Raw genomic sequence first — 23244 nt, forward strand, 5'->3', positions numbered from 1 at the left:
TCGCTTCATTTTATTTACCGTTAGCATATAATATTTAATTCTTTGTACTGTCTTTGCGCACAATTATCGCACGATAAAAAAACAAAAATATCGATCTCAATCTCCTACGAGTTTAACCTTCTCGACAGTTGAATAAAGTGCAAACACGGGAGATTATCGTGTTTTGAACCTACGAACGCGCGAATTGAATTACAACGATAAACAATAACTGCGAGGCACTGCCGTGCCCGCGCAAAATTAGATTCTATTTTCTACAAAGCCATGCACTAGAAAGCACAGCCAGGAATAGGACAAGCCGCGAACAAATGGCACAGGTAATCCCAGGATAAACGCGGTGAATGCGATCGAGATAAATAAATGCGTAAAGAATTAACGAACAACGAGCACGAGAATGAGCATGAGCTTTCGAAACGGCTAAATTATTGTGTAACGCTAATTTAGGCGCATGGATGCCAGGCTTACGATCCGATAAACCCAATGAATGCAAGTCGCAGACAACGGGGTTTGGGGCGCGGACTAATCGTGCACGATGAAACAAAACGATACTGCTCTTTTCCACGTTGTAACGGTGTGCTGTGTACACGTACACACCGATCGAATCGAACGGTAAAAAGTTTGGTAAAATCGAAACGGAAATACGTTGGCGTGGGGGCATCGATACGAGAATATCTAAGGCCAATAACGATTTCTCCGGCTTCGTTTTCTTCGTACGACAAATTTTCCGCGTATTCGATATCGATTTTAATTGAACTATGATTAGTTTCCTTACGAGAATGAAAGATCCGCTGTTATCGAGGATGTAAAGAAATAAGGATAGAAAAAGCGAGAGCACAGAACGAACGGAAGTTAACGAAATGGCTGAATGCTTAATGAAACTTTCAATTTCTATAGTTTTATCGAAATTTATATTAATAAAAAAATATGATATATTTGACACGATATATTTGAAATCGTCGTGAAACAAGTTTGCGATCGTTGCTACGAATATTGTTGCTACGATATAATTAATCATCGTTGATAACTTGTTGATTCATTTATTTTCTCTCTGACTCATCTTCTGATCTAAATTTCCCACCTTGACTACGAGTTCTACGTCTCGAAAATAATATTAGGAGCAGATTTTATCACTGTGTTTATACACGTATTATTAGAAATAATAATAGAAATTCTACTAGACATCAACATGCCACGATTACGATCTATAAACATAGAAACATATCATCGAAACAAGAGACACCAAAAGATTGCAGATCACAGGCGTCCTAAGCGCTCCACATTCACCGATTCCATCGCCATTTATTCTATCCCGAAAGCGGGACGAGATAGATTGAAGAACGGCGGTATACGTCGCATTTCCACGTTATCCGGGGGGTTGGTTCGAACAGCGTCGACCAGAGAAAAGGTGCATTGTCGCGCGAGAGATTATGCAGCCTCGAATCGTATCGATCCCGGCGGTACGGCGCACGTGTGTCCCGAAAGAATTGATATTTGGATGTCGGGATCGAGCCACCGATGTAAGAAGTAGGACAAAAACACCGAAACGGAAGTATCTTTCGAGCATCCAATATGTCTGTCGTCGACTTCGATTTTTCTCTCGTATCTGGGCCACGGAGGTTATTACACCGCCGATGTTCTATAACCGACTACGTGTATGTGCCTGCCGCCTTCACGGAAGAAGCGATTATTACATCTTATCGCTTCTCGCAGGAAATTTTCGCGGATTCCCTCTGCCGACTTGACGAATTCCTTCACATTTTCTACCACGACCACATACCACATACCGCGATTGTTCTTCGGCTGAATACCTCTCACTGTACGAGCGCAGGAGGAATCCATTTCAAACAGTTTGAGAAGAGAAAAATTGGCTGGCAGAAGATTGCTTGGGTAATTCACTGTTTGAATAATTTTAATGTACAAATTGTAGAATGGTGACGGTGTACATTTTTAATAAATCGTAAGAAATGTAGGAATTGTACGTAGAAGCGTAGGGAAAATTATTTTCAATTATAAAAATAAAAGTACGATTATGCAACATATCGTAGAAATATCGTATGGAATCTTCTCATATTCTATCTATGTATATAGGTGAAATTGTATAGTAGATTCAAATATGTGCGACGAAGAATAAAAATAGATAAGCAGAACCGTGATATGCATAATCCTTTGGAACACTTGTTAGTTAATCTGTTTTATTAACCAAATATTAATATAGTAGGCATATTTATTATTACATATTATACATACAAAATCATATCATTTTTATTTATGCAAAAAATACTCAGCAATCCTAAAACATTCAAAAATCAATAAAACACCAAACCGCTAGAGAATTTGAATATATCGTAGCTTTAGATGTGTTAGATTAATATCTGCAATATCTTCGTAATTCATAAAAACATTTCCAATACCATCTAGATGCCGATGTCATAGTAAAAAAAAAAGTAATCATAAAGTACGATTAAAATAGCAGCACCATAGATATCGTCGGCTAAAGCATCAGCGTCGTAAAAATGCCTGCGCGTAAAGCCATTAAAATCTGAAAGATCTACGAGACGACCACCCGTTTGTGCAAACACATATGTACAATCCGTGAGAATCTTCTTTATTTCCTCAAACATATTAATCTGTATCATCAATTGCGATACTGTGAGCTAGCGACTTAGCTCTAACACACATTGTATCGTATTAATTTAAGTTTAGGTTAATTGTACTGTATCGTATAGTAATTGTACTACACATGATACATGTTCTTCAAAACGTATAGATAGCATTACTTAAGTTTGTAACCAGCCTTGCCATTATTTTACACTTTCCGTACTTTTCTTTTTTTTATATTCTTATAGCGCGATCGTTAATGGCGATGAAAAACGTTTGACGCGATCTTAAGTAGAATAAATAACAATAACATATTTACGATGGAAGAACGAAATATATAGCAGAATACGTTCCTTCTAAGCAGGATTAACGGTAGCCGTTGAAACCGAAGCAATTAGTCTGAGGAATGGACTACAGTTCAGCAGGGAATATTAGTGAAGTTCGTCGAAAGCGTAACGCGTAATACAATTCCCAGTGAAAACTGTAGCAAACCGTAAATTTAGTATTCATGTTGTTACTGAGTTTCTGCTATTGTATACGGTTTACCTCAAATTTATGTAACACATATTACAAAACGGTTTTCGTGGCCGCGGCGTGCGAACTTGCCGGACGGAACTGTGTTTCTCTGTGTAACTTCAATTTTCGATAAAACGGTTAAACAAAGTTTGCAAATATCTCGCCGTAGAGGCAACGTAGACGACGGGCATTTTCAGGAAACGCGACGGAGAAAGACGCGATGAAATCGGAAAACTCAAGATTCCATCTACTCGTACTTATGCAATCTGTTTTCAAATGTTTCGCGATAAAGTTTTCCAGATTTTTAGACAGCGCACGGCGAATCTGAGCAATTTTATTCCCATCTAAATGCAACGTATATGAAGATGTGATGTATTTTAAATAGCTAGCAACTGTCGAAGAAAATTGGAAGCATCTTTGCATCGAAATTCCAGTTCAATTATTTTCATAAAGAGAAGAGCGATCTTATTTATTACATAACGCAATTATAGCAGAATAGCTTTCTATAGTCTTCTACTAATCCTTAATTAGATATTTCTGTGTCGATTTAAATAATACATTAGCATAATTTCTTTTTACGAAAAACCTGATAACGGTTTGCGGTTTTGCAAACCATCGTGCCATATTGTGCAACGAATCATCATTTCCAAAATCGTTATATCAACGATATTTCAACGTTAAATCGAATACTTTTGACGGTCACTATACTACACTACTTCTAACGGATCCATTAAAGCAATACAGGTATGTAACACTTTCCAATCAAGTTGCGAAAAATTCGCGTATGTGTCTACACAATTAACTAATGAAACAACAAAATACTAAATCTCTTGTAATACGGTTGAAATTACAGCTGGTCGGTCGAACAGCGTTTCAAATGATTTTCATCGCGATAAAAATGAGATGCACGCTCGGCGAACAGGATCTCTTGAATAATTTCTATGTAATTAAAGTGTTCTGCTCGTAATTAATTGTGTCGGTGGTAAAACCTTACGCTGCGTTTGTTGCACAACGAAAACTTGTCGGCGTAGTGTACGCGCGTGTATAGTCCCAGTGACCGCACGAGTATCTCTCGAGCGCACAACCATTTGAGTGTCTTAATTACGCATATTTCTAAGATCCACGGAGAAAGTAGAAATAGTAGGTAGCCTGTGCGCGTTGTAGCACCGAGAGCGGCAACGCAAATAGAGAGAAATGTATTTGTAGATCGGGTACAATTGCTGGGTAATCCTATTTCATTCCGGGTAACTTCAAACTGGTTCAACATTAATTGCCTTATTCCGCGCACCGGCATATTTCTGCATACCGAGGCTAGACCGATCTAACTGTTGCTATGATGGAACGGGTAATTTATACGGCAGAGGAAAAATAGTTTATTCAATCTCGCCAGATGGTTAACAACGCTCGCAGCTCGATTCGGCATCAAATAACGGTTTGTTAAGAGACGCGTGCTTTTTAAGGTCCCAATCGAGTATTCAATTATTGAAATAATTTTTTAGGATTTCATAACTGACGATCTGTTGAACATTCTATAAGATGAACTTGAAATATATTGAACTTGAGTATTATTTTATTATATTTGTTCATATTAGAGATTGCAAGTACTTTGTTGAAGATATACACTTTGCTCTTAAATCAATTTTGATTTACTAAATTTAACTGCAATAATTTAATCATCATTTTTAGGTAGAGTTCTGGCAATTCGTGTTTTACACGGCCCTGCTTCTTTCAAATAAATTCCTATTTACTCGCTTTAATTTACGTAATTAATGAAACGTAACAAACTGAGCGATATGGATATGTGTTACGAGACCATAACGCAAATAATTTTATTTTTTAGAGAATTAAAATAGAAAAAAAATTTAATTCATCGAAAACAAGTTTAAAATATGCCAAATTAATTTTGAATGATCCATGTAGAAAAAAAGAAAAAAAATGTAACTGGCTTTGCGTATTCCCAGAATAATTGAAATAACTCTGCAAATATAGCGAATATTACCAGCTGATTTATCTCCACAGATAGGGAACGCCTATACATACAACTGATAACGTATGTATGGAGCTTAGCTGTGGGTTTATTTACGAAAGTGAATGAAGGAGAAAGAACAGAACTGAGAAAAACCCTGAAAAAACCTTAAACACCTAAGAAAACCTAAAACACGAGACCGAGGAATCGAACCGTCGTCCTACGAATTGCAGACAGCGGCTTAACCTACGCTACCACCTATCACACATAAGTTTTAACGTACATACCGCTGCTACCATCTACCGAATATATAAATTATATTTTATTTTATTTTTTTGTATAAAATAATATTTATATCGTCACAATATACTATATTATTATAATGCAATATGCATTACACCAATAACGCCTAATAGTAATAATAATAAAAGTTACAATGACACAGTTATCATTAGCAACAAGTTGCATACATATTTTATTAAGTCTAACATTTTTTTTTACATATCCTCTGTCCCTTCTTTTCTGTAAAAATCGTTTTTGTACAAATCAGACTTTAATTGTTAATTATCATCGGCATAAATCGGAATAGTTATTATATAACTCTGCTTCTTCTCATCTTTTCTTCACTTCTACACCTCTTTAAAAATTTTTCTTTCTCTTTTTTTTCATTTTGGAATACTTTATTCGCGGAAAGCATGGAATACTCAAAATGTAGTAAAATTGTATGAAATACTAAAACCAAATATTTAGAAATTCGGGTCATACGAACTTGAGAGTAGCAACGGGAATAGTTATTAAAAATGTTGTTAAACAAAAAAAGAAGTTGTGACTTCGCAATCTGCATTTCTACAGCGATTGATAGCGCCGCGAAAGTCGCAGAAGGCGGTAAAGCCGGACTTTATTCTCACAGCCTTTACGCTCAGGGCGTTATTTATATAAACACCTAGACTATGGGCAAGACTGTGGTTACAAGATAAACAGATTGGAGGGAATTTTCTGGGTACTAAACAAGACTCCGGAAAAACCTGTGGAAGGAAAATCCATCATCGTCTTTTTCGTTACGAGAATTATTCGAGACCCAACTTTGGTTTCGAACTCACGACCTCAGAATATTCCCGGTAACCGTACGAGCATTGAGTTTAGCTCGCACGGCCACCGTCACTGTTAGGATATGAAGCACGAACATAGGTATATGCGGTAATTATCTAACAATTGCAACGTTTTATTTTTAACTTCATTTGCTTTTCACTTTTCATTTCCCTTATTTAACCTTTTATTAATTTATAAATATCCTCATAATTTATGTGTTTTATATATACATATATATATCACGATAAATGTAAAAGGCTGTGAGAGAAATAACTGCAAACTTTACCAACTGCCTTCTCTAGACTCTCTTTTAGCATTATATTCGTTCGATTAGTATTAAGTTACAAAAGATGTTTCTTAAGTTAGAACGAATATTTATAAAAATTATTACGTATATTATAATTGTTTCAAAATATGAAATATACCATTACATATTTCATAATATTTCAGATAATTATAGTTACGTTAAAGTTACGTTACAAACTAACTAGTTCGACTTAATTTATGATTATTTGATATAAATTTTATATGAATATATAATAATGGCCTCAATAAATTTGATCCATTAGAAAAAAATATACGTATGTGTACATAAAATACAAGGACGGATTTTTTTGACTATTTTGGAATAACATAGGCACGGAAAATGTGTGATCGCATACACACAGATAAATGTTTGATGCGTGTCAGCAGTGCCGTATCTTCTACGTACGAATGGCTGGTTCTCAAGGGGTATCGGAGAAGACATATTGAATTTATCGCTCGACAGGATATAGCAAGATCGTAGGACCGTTCCAGGAGGATGAATTTTCCCATAGACCTCTCTGCCTCTTCCTTCGTCCTTGCCATTCCAGTAAATGGCATTACAGTTATTCGATTTGTTTCTTCGCGTCTTGATACTACGGCCGCGATCAGATAAGAGTTCGAGACATTTTCCAAATCCAACAGGAGATAATTGAAGTGAAAATGAATGACGCAAATACTTATGAATCCCGAGTTTCGTCTAGAAATTCTACACGTTGAATGAAGAAGTACCTGTTGTGTTTGTCAATGTTGAAAAGCAGATAGAGACATACGATAACTACACGTGCATATATAAAAAATGATACAAATTTCAGTGACAATACCCAACAAAAAAAAAAAAAAAAAAAACAAAACCAGAAAATAAAGAAAATAAAAGACTCCAGATGCACGAAATGTGTACGCTCTCTACTTGCGGCTGTCATTTAAATCATACAAAAATTAAAATACAAGCGAGTCACTCATAAATTATCCAAATCGACCAGTCAAACTTTAAAAAGGGGAGAATAGCACGCGTAGCCAAATATGATTCAAATATAGCAAACTTTCTCACAGACTGCAAAGGAATAATGACGTGATCCACTATCCAATTGACTCGCAATCAGTATTCAGAGTTCATTATACGGATATCACTGCGTGACAAGGATCAAAAGAACCTGATCTTCTCACACCCGTTTCATTATTCAATATTTCTAATCTCGTACTCGCGTCGTGCGTCCTTGCTCGATCACGAATTCGGTGGGACATAACTTTCTCGTATATTTTCGACGAGTGTCTCATTGATCATTTGATATCTATTGAACGTGCTGCTCGTGCACAAGGCTACATCGTTTCGAGTACAGCCACGGAACGAGGAAAGGGGTGGTAGAAGGGTTGCGCCGGAAAAACGGAAGTGTGTAGGTGGTTGGAAGCTCGCATGAGAGAAAGGGAGAGAAGGAGAGAGAGAGAGAGAGAGAAAGAGAGGGTACAAACCAACCGGGAAAGGGTTGTAGGTGCAGATGGCGTGCGCGATAATACCCACGGCACGGATGAAAGGGTCTGCTTCTGACGCGCACTGTTCCGAATTGCCGGAAGGTTCGAAAAGGACAAACAGCTCAAAAAGACAAAAGCACAGACGGCGGGAGCACGCAAATGAAGAAAGAGAAATCGATAACTCCGTAACTCGCTTTTGTATATTTTTAGATCTTGCAGCTTAAACGCTGATACGAAACGTCCGATTGAGTGGATGGGAATGACCGGAGTTATTGATGTTCGATATACGGATTAAGTGGGAATTGAAGATCACAAAGTCGAGAAATAAAATTATAGTTGTCTAACGTTTACGTGGTGTGTAATTGTGTGCGATAATAATATTCATAAATTTCGTAGTTTTAAAAGGTATATAGAGAGCTTTTTAATAGGATAAAGTGAAAACGCTATTTCATGGCAAATAACAATGAGCTGAACCTACGCCACTATTAATTTCAGCACTTAATATACGTTATATTTTAATGAGATTGATATCACGAATTAATTGATAGTATTATCAATAGTAATTCCAATACATAATATGCAAGATCCATCGTATTATTGTAATTAATTATTAATAGACGATCATATCTCCAATAAACTAAAAGCGTAATTTCCTCGTTTCACATAATTTAAAACGCAAAACTATTTGAAGCACCGTTAATTTTTCGTTAGAATCTTTCTTTAATTTTGGAGAAATATATTTTTACAATTCTATAATATTTGTACAATTTCACCTTTGCAATTGTAACGTATTATATTAAAATATCCATACTTCGCTTCAAATGCATAATTAATTAGCTCATCAAATAAGCAGAGTTTTATGAATGTCCTAGTTCGCAGTATTTTAAACATCAATACGTTTTACAAGTTTCTTGAATTACTTAAACAAATTAAATTTTACATTTGGCTGCCACTGATCGCGAAAAAGGTCTCTGCGTATTTGTTGTGCTTTAATTTGAATATTCAAATGAATTATAAGTACAGAGAAAACATCGTTGTAAAAAATATCCCGGTAAATCGGTTCAAATTATTCATACGTCCAAATAAAATTTAATACGACTCGATACATACTATTGCTCAACAAAGTAATAAATCTAAATAAATAAATAAATGTAATGTTACGATAATACGGTAATTTTAATAATTAAATTCTTAATTACTGCGGCATCGTCAGAAAATTAACGCTGTTTATAATAATCCTGCGACGTGGACGCGTTGCACGTAGTAAATATTTTACTGACCATCGAAAATTTAAGCAAACAAACAATTATTTAGAATTATATTCAGTAAAAAAGAAAAAAAGAATAAACGATTCTATAAATAAAAGCGAAACCAATTGATTGGTTATACTTTGAGACAAAATTATGTTCTCATTGAAACGTGAAATAGAGTCGTATCTACTAACATTGGAAACCCATTTCGAGTCCATGAACCATTTGTCTGTGGACCCTGGTTTTTCTTGTCACTGTTCCACATCTGAAGATACTTAACCGTTGGTCTCTTCGTTCGTGAGAAAGACACTTGAAATATATGGCGAGATGTATCGAACAGGTACAGAGAGATAGAAAGAATTAAGATGGCATTTAGTCGAGATTGTTCACATGGAAAATATAAATGGATCACGGTTAACCTCCACGATATTCTATATATATATATATATATATATATATATATATATGGTACAGTGAACATTTGAAACAGGACAAAAACTCGATTTCATAAGACAAATAGTCCAAAGTAGAGGAAGTGAAACTTTCAGAATTAATTTAAACTAATCGCCTGTATTTTCATACTTCCAAAACTTTTCTAACAAAATGTACGTACAATATCAAATAACTTGATAAACGGTCGACATGTTTAAGCGAAGGTTTAAACAAAAGAAAGTTTAACGAAAGCGTACGAAAGATCTTTAAAAGCCAGACAATTTAAAACCCAAACCGAAGAATCGTCGAAATCAACTCGTTTCATTCTCCTGCTTAATTCGCAAGACTTCGTTCCTCGCGTCCGTGCCATTCGAGCTGCTCGTTAAATAATATTAGTAACAGGAAAACGATGAAATTTTCATGGTTAAGAGTAAACAATATTTCGCTTCTCCTATAACCATGAACGCTAGAAGCCTATGACGTGAACATGTAAGATACATATGGTGAAAGCCATACATTATTAAACGTTCTTTGAAACATGCAGATGCTTTTATTTAAAATCCATCTCCTATCTTCTCTCTGTACGTCGACCTAGGGCGTAGCCGAGAAATTGATTGACGGGCTTCCGGAAGATTGTACCGAACTGACAGGTTGTACGGAGGTGCTAGTCAAGATTCGACAGCGCAAAAAATCATGAGCGAAATCTTTCGGTACCTTGGCGCTGTCCTGTTGAGTACTCAGTCCTGGTAGCACCGAGGAAACGTTAAATATGGCCGTAGGATCTGTTTGCATTGCCCTCGTACGCCCAGTAGGCAAGGTGAGACAACATTTACCTTAGCCGAGCTACCTCCTTCGACCGAGACGTCTCGGTTTCTTTGAGGTAGCTTCAGGATGATAGATGCAGTCTCAATTTCCAACCTTGCCCCCTCCCTCAAACCACTCTTCGACCCTCTTAACTTTCTGCCGCCTGTTGAGGAAAACGTTCTGCGCTCTCTTTGCGCCGCTACGAACGTCAGATCCACAGCTTTCTATGAATACCGAATGAAACGTGAATGAAACGAAGTAAATACTTGCTTAGTAATGACGTCAATACACTTTTCGAGAATGTTCGCACGGATGTGTAACTCGGCCTAAGTTATTCACGCGATACATACTTCGCAAGACTCTGTCGATCATACTTCTCTTTCATAGCGGATCGTTAATCTAGTTAAATAAAGAGGATAAGCTGAGATACACTGGTAGTTTGAAAACACTACGGCACGTATATTCGGCTCTTGTCTGGTACTTTCGATTTTATTAAAACATTACTCCAGCGTAACGTAATATATTTTTGCAAACACATCAAATGAGACAATGTATCGTTGCCGCTTTCAGTTTTAATATTTCTCGAGAGTATTCATCTTTAGAATTTTATGTTCATGAACACGTGGTTAATCTCGCTTCGTAATTAAGTTTATTACGCATTCGAAAAGAGGGGAAGCTTTTCCTTTGAATTTCATTATTAAATATATCTTAGACCATTCAAGAATGTTCTGGTAATTAATTGAGGAGAAAAAACATGCGATTAAAGACATTTTTATTCCGAAGAAATCAGCGGATTGACATAAAGGTAAAATTAGAAACAGCAAAATGAGAAAATGTCAAACATTTGATAAGTATGTACATAAGAATCTATTTACGTAAAAGGGGACAAATTCCTTTAATATTTGCTACGCTTGTATGCCAATATACTAGGTCAGGGAGATGTGAATTGCGTAACCCGTCCAGAGCATCCATACGCATCTATGCTAGGAATGTGTGTATACGTGACGTTGCTGGGAATTTCAACCTCAAGTATTTAAATTAAAATTTCATAAAGTGTAGTACACGTTGGGGTTCTTTAAGAATCTCCCGTAATTTACAAGCCATTTTTATTTTTACTTTTAAATCTGATCCATTCGTAAAAAAAAGATGCTTTCATTTATGAACAAAAGGAATAACAATTATACGATAAAAGCTAACATTCTGTAATTTAATTTATAATCTTAAAATATTTCACTTAAGCAGTGGAAAAATTCTTACGAAATAACCTCATTCTATCTCTAAAAATATAGAGAGTAGAATATAAAATTACTACGACGAATCTGTAGAACTTGCACACATACAATGCGATACCATTTGCCCCATTATGAGACGTAATTATCAAACAGAATTTCAGGATGATGAAAATTTCGTTACTATTATTAACAAAGTAGAAACTTTTGAATAAATAATATCGTATCGTTAGGAGAAACAAATGTTTATCTGAAATTTTACAGCATTATTTACAATGCGAAGAAGCTAGCTACAACGGTGCATAAAATATATTTCAATGATAGATCGAAAAAATATAAAATCTTTTTCATATTTCCCTTGCAAGTAGGAATATCGCTCCCAAAAGAATAACTATGCCAGAGCTCACAATGCACCGGTACGCGCCAGTGCATATAAAGAAGGAAGAGCAAAGCGAAGAGAAAAGGAAAAAATATAATGGTTTAATACGTAAAGATTATATAGGTATTCCGTTCTACTTTTTTTTCAGGATAAAAACCGGCAACTTTTCACGGTATTTTTCTATGGTACGAAGTTTCATCCGACGTTACCATCAGGCTACGGATCGTAGTTATATATAAAGCTCGGATTATTATGTATAGTTGTATTAATGTAACTAAGTAAATGCAACGCAGGAGAACATTTCCATTAGTTAAATACTTCTAATAGCGTACATTTTGATGTGTACAAAGGTTTTTCCAGCCTTTGAACATTTGAAAAATTTTAAAAGATAATACGAATAGAACGTTGAACTCAATTAAATTATAAATTTAATTTCCTTTCCCGTGGCTTTCCATTATTTCTACGTACTTTCAACAAGTAGTTGATCTAATTACTATTCCTTCGTTCCGAAGTAAACGAATTAATTCGCAAAATATGAACAAAGTAGCTACCAATTTAACTATCTCGGCGTGCTATTCGATTTAGACGAACCAACGTGAGAAAGCTGGATTTTTGCAACAACAGTTTTATTTCTAAAACTGAAAATTACCGATAGACACGAACGTCCACGAATTCTATCAATTTACCCTTAACGCCGGTTCAACTTATTTTATTCTGCAATTATTTCCTGTAAATACTTCGTAACATTAACGTTAGGAGAATATTCCTGATACAGGAAAAAAAGCTTCTGATCGATATTCCGTATAACATTCCTACGTTCGCATGGCAATCATCATTAATTGAACGTTCGTGGATCAAAGTTTCTTAATTTTTAACTACACGATTTGTAACATACGATATAAATGATATTCGATACAAGAGATTGGAAAAATCTGATTAATTGACAGAATCACTCATAGGCTGAAAAATAACAACTAACGAGATAGGTACGGAATTCCCTTGAACTTTGGTGAGGGTCCAAACATTCTGCGGGCTCCAGCAACCTCTCAATTGATTCGTCGCGTCGAGGCAGATTGGCCGTCTCGAAGTTACCGATACGAACAGCCTCGGTAATTGAGGTGGCTGCCGCACAAAGAGAGGAAACCGAGAAAGCGACAGGTGAGGTACCGCAGTGCTGCTAGCAATCGGCCGTTGCTGTTAGTAATTCCCGCACTACATTTCGTTATAACGATTGGAGAAGCCGCTACTTCGAGTTACAACTTGGTGGCTTTCAATTTGACGAAACTCACCACACTACCGGCAGGCTTAAATCCATTTCGGAACGCGGCTTGTGGGAATCATCGACTGTCGTGACTGTTGCGAGCGACCCGCTTTCTTTCAACGTCGCACACAAGAATCGTTTCATTTTTAATGCGAGCAAAGTGTTTTACCAGAGAGAAAAACATCGCTACCATGCGTACGAGCGAAACCCGTTTCTTGTTATTTTCGAACTGAAAGTGACATACTGGCGCTCATAGACACTTTGATCGATTTTTATTAACAATATACAAATGTTACCAAAGCACATACGAGTCGATGGTGTTGGAATTGATGAGCAGAATTAACTTCTTGTAGTATATATCACATAAAATTTAGATCGTTTATTTAAAGTTGGAGAAATTTTCTACACTCTTTGCTCAAACCATTAGGAGAGACTAAAATATTTATGATATAGAAATTGAGCAATTTAATGATAAAAACATGAAACTACGTTTGTCGATCGAGACTACTTTCCTCGAGTAATCTGGCGTGGCCCGAGCAGATGGTCGAAAATAAAATAAGGTAGACATAATTGTAGTTGATTTAATTGGAAATTAATTAAAGATGAAAGGGCGTTAAAGATTCGTGAAAAAGTTAGATATAAGATTTAGAAGAATAGCGGAGCTTTGCAGGTTACATTTTACATTTAAATTTCAAGAAGTTTTGTCCGTATTCTACGAATAGGAACATCGGCGATCTATTACGACCGAATTTATCTTTGGTGAATCGGAATCATGCAAAACATCACTCGGTCGAAGCAAAAACGGTTAAAAAGAGGAAGAAGAAAAATGACAACCGCGATCGCTCATAACTCAACGACCATCATCTTACGTAGAATTTCGCGGTCTGTCGGTCGCACGTGAATTCCACGGAAATTGAGTGGAATTTTGCCAAGTCGAAGGACCGTTGTCGCCGGTGATGCACAGTCTGGACCACCGCGACTATCCCAGGGGATAAGTAAATGGGGAAAGAGCGAGTCACTCCTTCCCGGATGCGAAGTTTCTTGCCGGCAGAGTTTAGCAAGAAATCAAGCCGCCAGACAGTGACAAGGGTAACCACGGAAAGGCTACAGAAAGAGAGAAAGAGAGAGTAAGAAACAGGAGTATACGGTTCTGCCACCGATGTTCGCCGTGCGAAAGAGAAATTGTCTGTGTTCGAAAAAACGACGCTTGCGACTTTATTGCCCGGAACATTTTTCAATCGAGCGAATTTGGTGTTCTGGTCTTAAAATTTTCTCAATCATCGACAGAGTCGTAATTTTTGAGGATAAAAGTTTCTTTGTCCGTTTAGTCTTCTTCCGATATAATACAAATTCATAACTATTATCTATTCCCTTATCGAATATAGCGCAACGATAATAATCTAACAATTCGATCGCATCGCTTGTTTATCATAGTTCGCGGAAACTTGAACGTGGCTAGTTTCTCCTTTATACTAAATCTATCACGATGTTTCTCTTAGTCCATTATCAATCAAAACTATTTACATAGAGGTTCTCTGCCAAAGCTTAAAGTTTAAGCCAAGCTTAAAGGCGGCATCACGATAGGTAGTTTAATCTCAACTAGAGTTTAAAAGCCCACTTTGGCTTTACACGACACTTACGATATCACGAACAACGGAGAATTTAACTCGTTACAGTACTTAAGAAATAAATCCTGTATTTATTAACTATCTATGGAACGAAACGCGAGAAACGTAACACCTGTCGGATATAGGAAAGAGATACATACAGGTATCGATAATTATTTACAACGACTGATAGATCTATCAATTTGCGAGTATCGCGATACTTCAATCTTCCATCGTAATATGTATCTCTTTAAAAATACCTTTTCAAATACATACTAAATATGTATAAAGAATTTTGAAATTAATAATTAATAGTTACTTGTATGAATTATGCTGCTTATGTAGACAACTTTGATAAAACATCCGTAAAAACGCTTCTGCGAAAGAAAGTTAAAAGTTGGAAAAATATAGTCGCTTCAATCATCGATTTTAAACAGTAACATTCCAATTTAAAAACGAAGATTGAATAATCATAAATTAGGAAATTGTAATTAGGATTGAGGGTCAAGAAACTTTTAAAAAGCATCCTAAAATAAAAAAGAAATTGCACATATAAAGAACAATATACACTATCAAGTCTATTTATACAGAAAAACGCTATTTAACACTATTTCGTCACAGCATCTCATCGATGAGAGAAACGACTTTCGCGATCGATAAATCTATGATCAACGTGCACCAAAGGAGAGCTCTAGGTTCGAGGTTTTGGTACTTGAACAAGTACAGACACAGGAGCAGGTAGATGTAAGACAGAAGGATGAACACTTGAAGACCGCGTGCAAATATGGAGCAAGAGTGCTTCGGACGAAGAGAAAAGCAGTGGCCTCGCCGTTGAGTGCACGACACTTTCTACAAAGGTGAAAATCTATGCGGACCGCAGGAAAATCGATGCCACATGGGAGAGAGCGGTCGCACAAAAAGCTATGCTTTAGACTGAACGTCTACCGATCAAAGCTGATCGAGTTCTTTTAGATGAAACGAAAGGCTTTCTTCCGATTTATGTCCGAGATACTGAAAACTATGTCACGTTCGCTTAGTTTTTTTTCGAAAGAAACCCTGATTCTATTCTAAGATCTGGAAATTCTTGTTGAAAATTGGTTGCATAGGAGAAATTTAAAGAAAACTGACAGGATTATTTCCGTAAAATGTTGACACGATCGTAATAGCAAACATATACGTTTACCGAAGAAATATTAAATCTGTTCGAAGGTTCTATCGTCCTTTTGTATCCATTTCTATTCATTTATTTGTTCATTTATTTAAAGTCACATCCACTATATGTTTATTAGCGATTATATTTTTTTACCATTAGGTGGTAATGACAAAATCCGCAATCACTTAATTGCTAACACAACATTATACAAATATAACCAATGTGCAGAAATTATAAGCATTTAGTACAAGTATACAGGGTGGTCGGTAACTGGTGATACAAGCGGAAAGGGGGTGATTCTACGCGAAAAAAGAAGTCGAAAATATAGAAAAAACATTTTTCGTTTGAGGCTTTGTTTTTGAGAAAATCGACTTTGAATTTTCGCTCGGTACGCGTGCACTTTATCTCGTCTCGTTATAACGGATCTCACTGTAGATCGTTGTCTCGATGGAAAAATTAAAAAAAAAAATTTTTTTTTTAATTTTTATTCTATATTTTCGACTTCCTTTTTCGCGTAGAATCACCCCCTTTCCGCTTGTCCCATCAGTTACCAACCACCCTGTATATGTATCTCGCAGAGTTCACAAAAATGTATTTGAGCAGTCAACTCTATTCGTTATATTAAATAATCCTCGATATTCAGTGGGACCGTACTTAACGCGTATGATATTCTTAGGATGGTTATTCACGCTGCAACAATTTTTTACTAATTACACGTATGCCACAAACATCTTGCAATCTATTTCCGGATTAATTTCAAATGTTATTGATATAATCACGATGCATCTGACTACAGTACTAATGAACTTTCAAAATGTTTCAAAATATAACAAATACAGTATGGACATAAAGTTTGCCACGATAAGTATTCAAGTACTTTCATGAGCCAGTGTACCGTGTACCTACTAAATTAAATTTATGCTCTTATACTCTCATTAAGAACTACAACAGCCCCTAAGTACCTATTTTACCAAGTTACAGATAACTTGGAAACAATTTCCTTTTTATTCAATTACGTTAGCAGTACCTTTAACAAACTCCTTGAATAACTTCAAACGGAGATATCGTTTGTGTATTCATTATTATATAATATCGGATTAAAAGATATCCAATTTACCATAAGACAAGTTGAAACAGCATTATGAGTATATTCGAGAGTAATATTTGATCACCGATGCACCGAAAACTATGGTCCTTCGTAGGAAGCAATAACAAGGGATATTAGTAATTATGATAGGCGTACGTTTCGATCGACAGTATATGGACATTGATCGATCATACATGACCGCCAAATCAGTGCGGTATGGCTGTTCGTCCGAGCTAATTTGACTGTCGTAATTAGCTTCGTTTATCGGTCCGTGTCACGTTCGTCGTATACTGGCCGCGGCAACGCAGTAATCTTCCTGCTACCGTTGGAGCAAACAATTAACGTTGTTCCGGCAACTTTGGCGTGATTACAGCAATTTTCGCATGACAGCTCGCTCGTTTACCAAGACCTATAGCAAAGCCACTATAATTTCACACCAGCGTCTCCGAAAATATACGAGGGGCGGGTACAGTTTTCCCTTCTGTTGGAAGAAACCAAGTTTCCCTTTGGTCTACACTAGTCTGCAGTCTACAGGATAGTGCAGAGTTATGGCAGTGCAGATAAACTCGATGGATAGACAGAAGGTAAACGAGTAAGATTTGTTCCCTTCTTTGCAATTTTATTCATCAGAGAAGTCTTTCGTCGGATGAAAGATCGATGATTCACCGGAGACTTCTATCCGTGAGATAGCTAATTGTACGTTCCAATCAATTATTCCGTGTAGGAATTCTGCTAATCGACCAGTTTTTCTAGCGCATTTTTATCGAATCGAGTCACACAGTTCCGATTTAACGATGTTTCCGCTGAATTCGTTTTGCTTCATCGAGAGAGGATTCTTACAGCTGATTATTTACCGATATTGTAGTACATTGGTATCTGGTAAAAGCTATCAAGAGCCTTCAGTTTTCGCTACGAAAATGCATTATCAATACAAATTACTTACAATTCCGGTATAGATATATCGAAGAATTGAACAAACGAATGTATTTTATTAAATAACTAAATACGAAACAACGATTAATCCTACGAGTGATCATTTGCAATGACGTTTGGTTTAACTCGCTCGCATCCTACAGATATAATAAAACATCGAACGAGAGAATACCTCTGTTCATGCACACGAAAACAATATATCACGTCTTTCAAAGCGATCTATAATATATAGCGTTGTCGTTCTTCGAAATAAATTTTCATTCAAACTTAACGCGTACACAGTGCTTTGTTTCGCTGTGAACTCCCAGTAAATAAAATGCGTATAAATTTCAAAGTACACTATGATCAGACAAAGCGTAAAGGCTTAATCGAATGAAACGATTAAAAATTCGAATAGAGGCCGGAAACGATGAAACTAAAACGATCGTACTCGAGTATGTTTATGGAAATTTCGTGTTGGTCGATTAATAAATAATTCTTCGAATAATGAGAAGAAGATTTTATCATTTCCTTTATTATTCCGGCCACAGGGGACGAAAATGATAAGCGACGCGTAGGATTTCGGCGGGCGGAAAAGCTTTGAGCATGCATAAAATGTATAAGGAAAGCTGGAGGAAACAGACGAAAGTTTATTACGGTCCGGAAAGGGGGAATCCTCGAGATGAGGGCTGAAATTAACGAAACAACTGAAACAAAGGAGAGCAAACCGAGTGATATACTAGAAGCAATTGAACCCAACGAGCAATTGAACAGTTAATAACAAAGGAAATGAAGGGAAGGAATTGAGTTTAACATGAAGCGTAGGAGAAAATACGGTTACATACATATGTATATACGCTATGATTCTGAAATAAATACAGTAGCGGCTAAAAGGATATTTTAAATTGCTACATACTTATTTAAGTCAGTAACTTTTGTACTAGACATATTTATTACGTCCCATACCTACGCTAGAATATACGTCATATTTATTCGTTGGTTTTGCAAAGTACAATTTTGTTTTGTAAGGTTTATAATGCTTCTTCGTATCTACAATTTTTCCAATTTTAAACTGTCAAGCGCTATTGTATTTGCTTATTCATTTAGCTCAATGATATAACAAATTTGGAAACTATTCTTCTTTAAAACGATTATATAGATACAGAACAATGTTCGGTATTTTTGAATGAGGAATATGCGAGGATATTTACACGGTCGATCATAGACATCAAAACGATGGAAAAAATTCTCATATAAAAATTTCGTTCGGTATATCTGTATAAGTAAGGTTGAAATGATTACCAGAATGAAGTTGCTATTTCAATGCTTTCCTTCTCATTTCGCTGTTCCACGCTCTTTAATCTCGAAGCGTTCCTAAATAAAGATGCCAAGACAAATCTGCACTTAGTACCGAACACATAATAAGTTAGCGGAAGAAGAATATGATTGACTTCCTCATCGATCTTTAAGCTCTGTCACAACGTGCTTTCAATTATCCGATATGATTGGGAGATATTACATTTTAACAAGTGATTTTTCCAATACATCAATTGTACGTTGAAACGTCAGAAGATATTGTACTTATATAAGTCAAATGATATGTATGAAAACTTATTGACTTCGATATTCTTCCATTAAGAAGACTTCTCAGTTTGACATATGTAATTAAATAGAAAATAATAAAGAGAGGGAATATAATTATAAAAGATAATATTAGGAAACATAACTATCGTATTTCTACAATAATTGGTGAATATTGACGTCCGTTAGACATTTCATATTTAACAATAGAAACGTTAAAAATATTGACCCACGTTGGAACATTATACGCACATTTACCACAAAGTTTTCCTACGTTGTTTTACTAAAGCAAACTAAATACAAATGGAAAGAAGGATAGTACCAAGAAACGTTAGATTAAATAAGATTATCATCGCAATACGTCTTCGGTGTAATGCCTATTTATTTTGCATAATGCTTCATGGTAGCAAACGCTCGAGAAACTTAAAATTAACATGAAATTTTACCACAGGTTACGTCGACTAAATGCATGTAAAGTAAGCACTAAATGTTCTACAAAGAAGTAAAGTGCAACTTTGGATAATGCTTATGCAACATTAATATTCAAGACTCGCATTAGAGTCACCCATTAAATAGCTTTCTTTTTGCCCGCTTCCATTGCGTCTAATCACCTTTTTTCATCCTGCATTGGCAATCGTATTAATAAATCAAGATTACCTATATTAGGATCACGCACAATGTACCTATCATCCCCTTTCGATAACATCTACAATCTTCGTCGGTACTTAATCCGCTTCGCTTCATGAAATATAAGCAGAGGTAATAAAGTCTACTGATAATATCACGGATATAGTTAGAATCGAATTTATTAAAATCTCTTTAATATGTTAGATTTGTTATTAACGATATGGAAAATTTATACTACGAATGACAAGTTTTAGTTAAATCATAGATTTTATATTATCATAAATATAAATTTTGCACTTTTTCATAAAAATAAAGTCTATAAAAGCAAATAGATCAAGCTTCTCATAGCTTGTAATATTTTCATTCATGGAACTCTAACAATCCATTCATGCGAATAGTTATGAATTAAATCAACGGAGAATTAAAAATTATAACTTAGGTTGTTAACATTCAATAAGCAACATAATAGCAAGCTTCGGCAATTACAATGGTCGAACAGTCGTAAAGCGAAGTATAATAGTAACGGCTGAACAAACGTGCAACTGATCGATATACGTTGCACGCAACCAGTTCAATAAAGAAGTCAAAGTTCTTTTAGACTGGAAACCCACTTTTAGCCAACCCTTTGACATATAACATAGTAAAATTTGCTTTTCTACTCATTAGCAACAGGTTTGATTTTTCATAAATCATGCATCATGTGATTTTATGTGGTCATAATTATTTTCATCTCGTAAAAACATTCGTAATATTACAATCAGCCCGTTTTTAATTATCAAAAGTGCACGTTCGTATATAAAATCAATTTTCAAATAAATTTTAGCATAATAATACGACGTAATAAATAAAGTATTTCTAAATTAATTAATAGGCATCCTTCTTTTGATTAATACAAATAAATAATTACATACCAATTTAAAGCACGCGTTCTTCATATTGTAAAATTGTATTAAATGGTGATAGTATATAAAGAAACGCGAACGACATACAAAGTATACATAGCCTCTTCCCACGTGGTTTTGGTGATAGCACAGAAACAACGGGAGCAACCGTTGAATAACAATAAGAAAGAAAAAGAATTTTGCACAAGGTGAATGAACAGATTTATTTTATGAGCATTGTCCTCTTGCAAAAGATTTATACAGAGTAAAAAGATATCTATTCAATCAGTATCAAAATAAACAAGTTCGAGATAGGATAAAACTAAATACTTTCTTTCAATTGCACTATTTTAATCAAAGTTCGAGAATAATTTAACTTCTTTTCTCTGACTGTATCTATGAATACCCGCAACTTTCTAATCTAAACTTTTCACGATAAGCGTATTATTTGCATTAATTACCAAGTAATATATCAGAACGATTATGTTCAAGAGCAAAGTGGTCTGGCATTTACTGAACGAAGTGAATCAGATAGAACGCGACACTTTTTTAACGAAAAAGATTTTTTTCAACAACTTGCTAACAAAAACATCCAATTTGTATCGAAATTTCTAACCTATAATCACTTGAATCAAATGAATGCAAAGCATTGATAAAAAATGAAATTAAAATGCAATTAAAAAATACATCAGTTATGGTAACAATAAAACGGTTTGGAATAAATCGTATTGTCATTCAAAAACGTGATGGTAATCTGTGATAAATCGCGACAACTTCAGAGAGTGAGTTCCGAAGCGCATGACACGGAACATTCAAACTGCATCTCGGCTCTAAAACAATACTAATGCCACTTGTCCGGACGATATGATACACGCAAAATAATTACAGGCGGGGAAACCGGTAAAAAGAAAAAAGTGAAGAAAAGCAGTCGATATAGCGTGAACAGTTACTTACATTTTTTACTCTTCTCGGCAACGACGCCTCGCGACAACAAGCCGAAGAGGATGGCGATGGTTAGAAAAAGCATGGATTTTCTCGTCCCTGGTGCGTCGAGGCACCAGGGCGAGCCTCGTGACATCACGGACATATCACTTTCAACGAGACTCCATACCGGCTTCCGCGATACTTCCGCGCGTAACCACCGTGAACATAACCTTATACACTCGCGGCGAACAGGTCCGGATGATCGGCTCTCTATCGGAGCACGATCCAAATGAAGGAAACCGACGGGTACTTAAGCGAAGAAACGCGCGAAATGGGCACACACGACCGACTGGAATCTCGTCGACGAGCTACCGGCTCCGGTGCTCGTCACTCGGACGCACGTACGCTATTGACATCGGGAAATACTCGCCGGATACTCGACTCACGGTGGCGGCCAGGTCGCGACGATCACCGACGTAGGTGTTCGCGCACTCTCATGCGCGCTATCGATCCGACAAACCCCGCCAAACCCCACGTCGTCGCGTACACTCACCACCGTCCTCCACCAAGACGCCATATTTGTGTACATGCGCCTTAAGAAGCCGGAAGTGCGCTCCTTACCAAGCGATTTCTTCATCGTTCGTTCGAAAGTTCGTCGATCTTTCGATTTTCCTACAACGTTTAACCCTTCGCGTCGGAATTTCGCGACTTGTGCAATCATCGTTTCGATGTATCGATCGTGTAGCATTCGCGTGACCCGTTATCGACTTCACCGTGCAGCAGCATCTTTAAACCGTGTCATTGCTAAACGTGGATTTATTGTGTTCCCATATCGCAAGATTTTAAGTGTTTTAATGGACCCATTTGGTGCAAAGTATGCCGGAAGGAAGACAGGTTACTTCTTATTTATCACTGCTTATCTTTTATGTTTTGATTTCAACTTTTATGTCAGTTTGCGTTTTAAATCTTTCGTAGTGTGAAGTGGCGCCAGGATTTAAGAAACGTTTTTAGTATTGTGAAATAGAACGCTATCGTATTTCGACCGTTGTGAAATTGAATTTTTACGTACTACCACATAACAGGTATGATATTGTTACAGGTAGGTTATTGTTATCTGAATTAGTAGTATATGGATAGATAAATCGAAAATTTTTTATTTCATTAAATATATGACATAC

At 36.1% G+C, this 23244-nt stretch overlaps 1 protein-coding gene across 3 annotated transcripts in view; it reads right to left on the bottom strand.

Annotated features, from left to right (window-relative positions):
- Nucleotides 1-22506, bottom strand: part of LOC117208591 — a 280013-nt gene extending 257507 nt beyond the window's left edge. Inside the window, exon 1 of one of the 3 annotated variants that reach the window (XR_004487733.1) lies at nt 22097-22495. Coding sequence is in view for 2 of the 3 variants with exons in the window: in XM_033449821.1 (XP_033305712.1) it covers nt 22097-22229 (133 nt within the window). In the remaining variant the exon portion in view is untranslated. Of the gene's footprint in view, nt 1-22096 lie in introns of all 3 variants that reach the window. The other 2 variants (XM_033449821.1, XM_033449823.1) reach the window with 2 other exon arrangements.
- Between the last annotated feature and the right edge of the window lie 738 nt (nt 22507-23244).

The sequence above is a fragment of the Bombus bifarius genome, unplaced genomic scaffold (genome assembly GCF_011952205.1).
Source record: "Bombus bifarius isolate JDL3187 unplaced genomic scaffold, Bbif_JDL3187 scf7180000008140, whole genome shotgun sequence".
Lineage (NCBI taxonomy): Eukaryota > Metazoa > Arthropoda > Insecta > Hymenoptera > Apidae > Bombus > Bombus bifarius.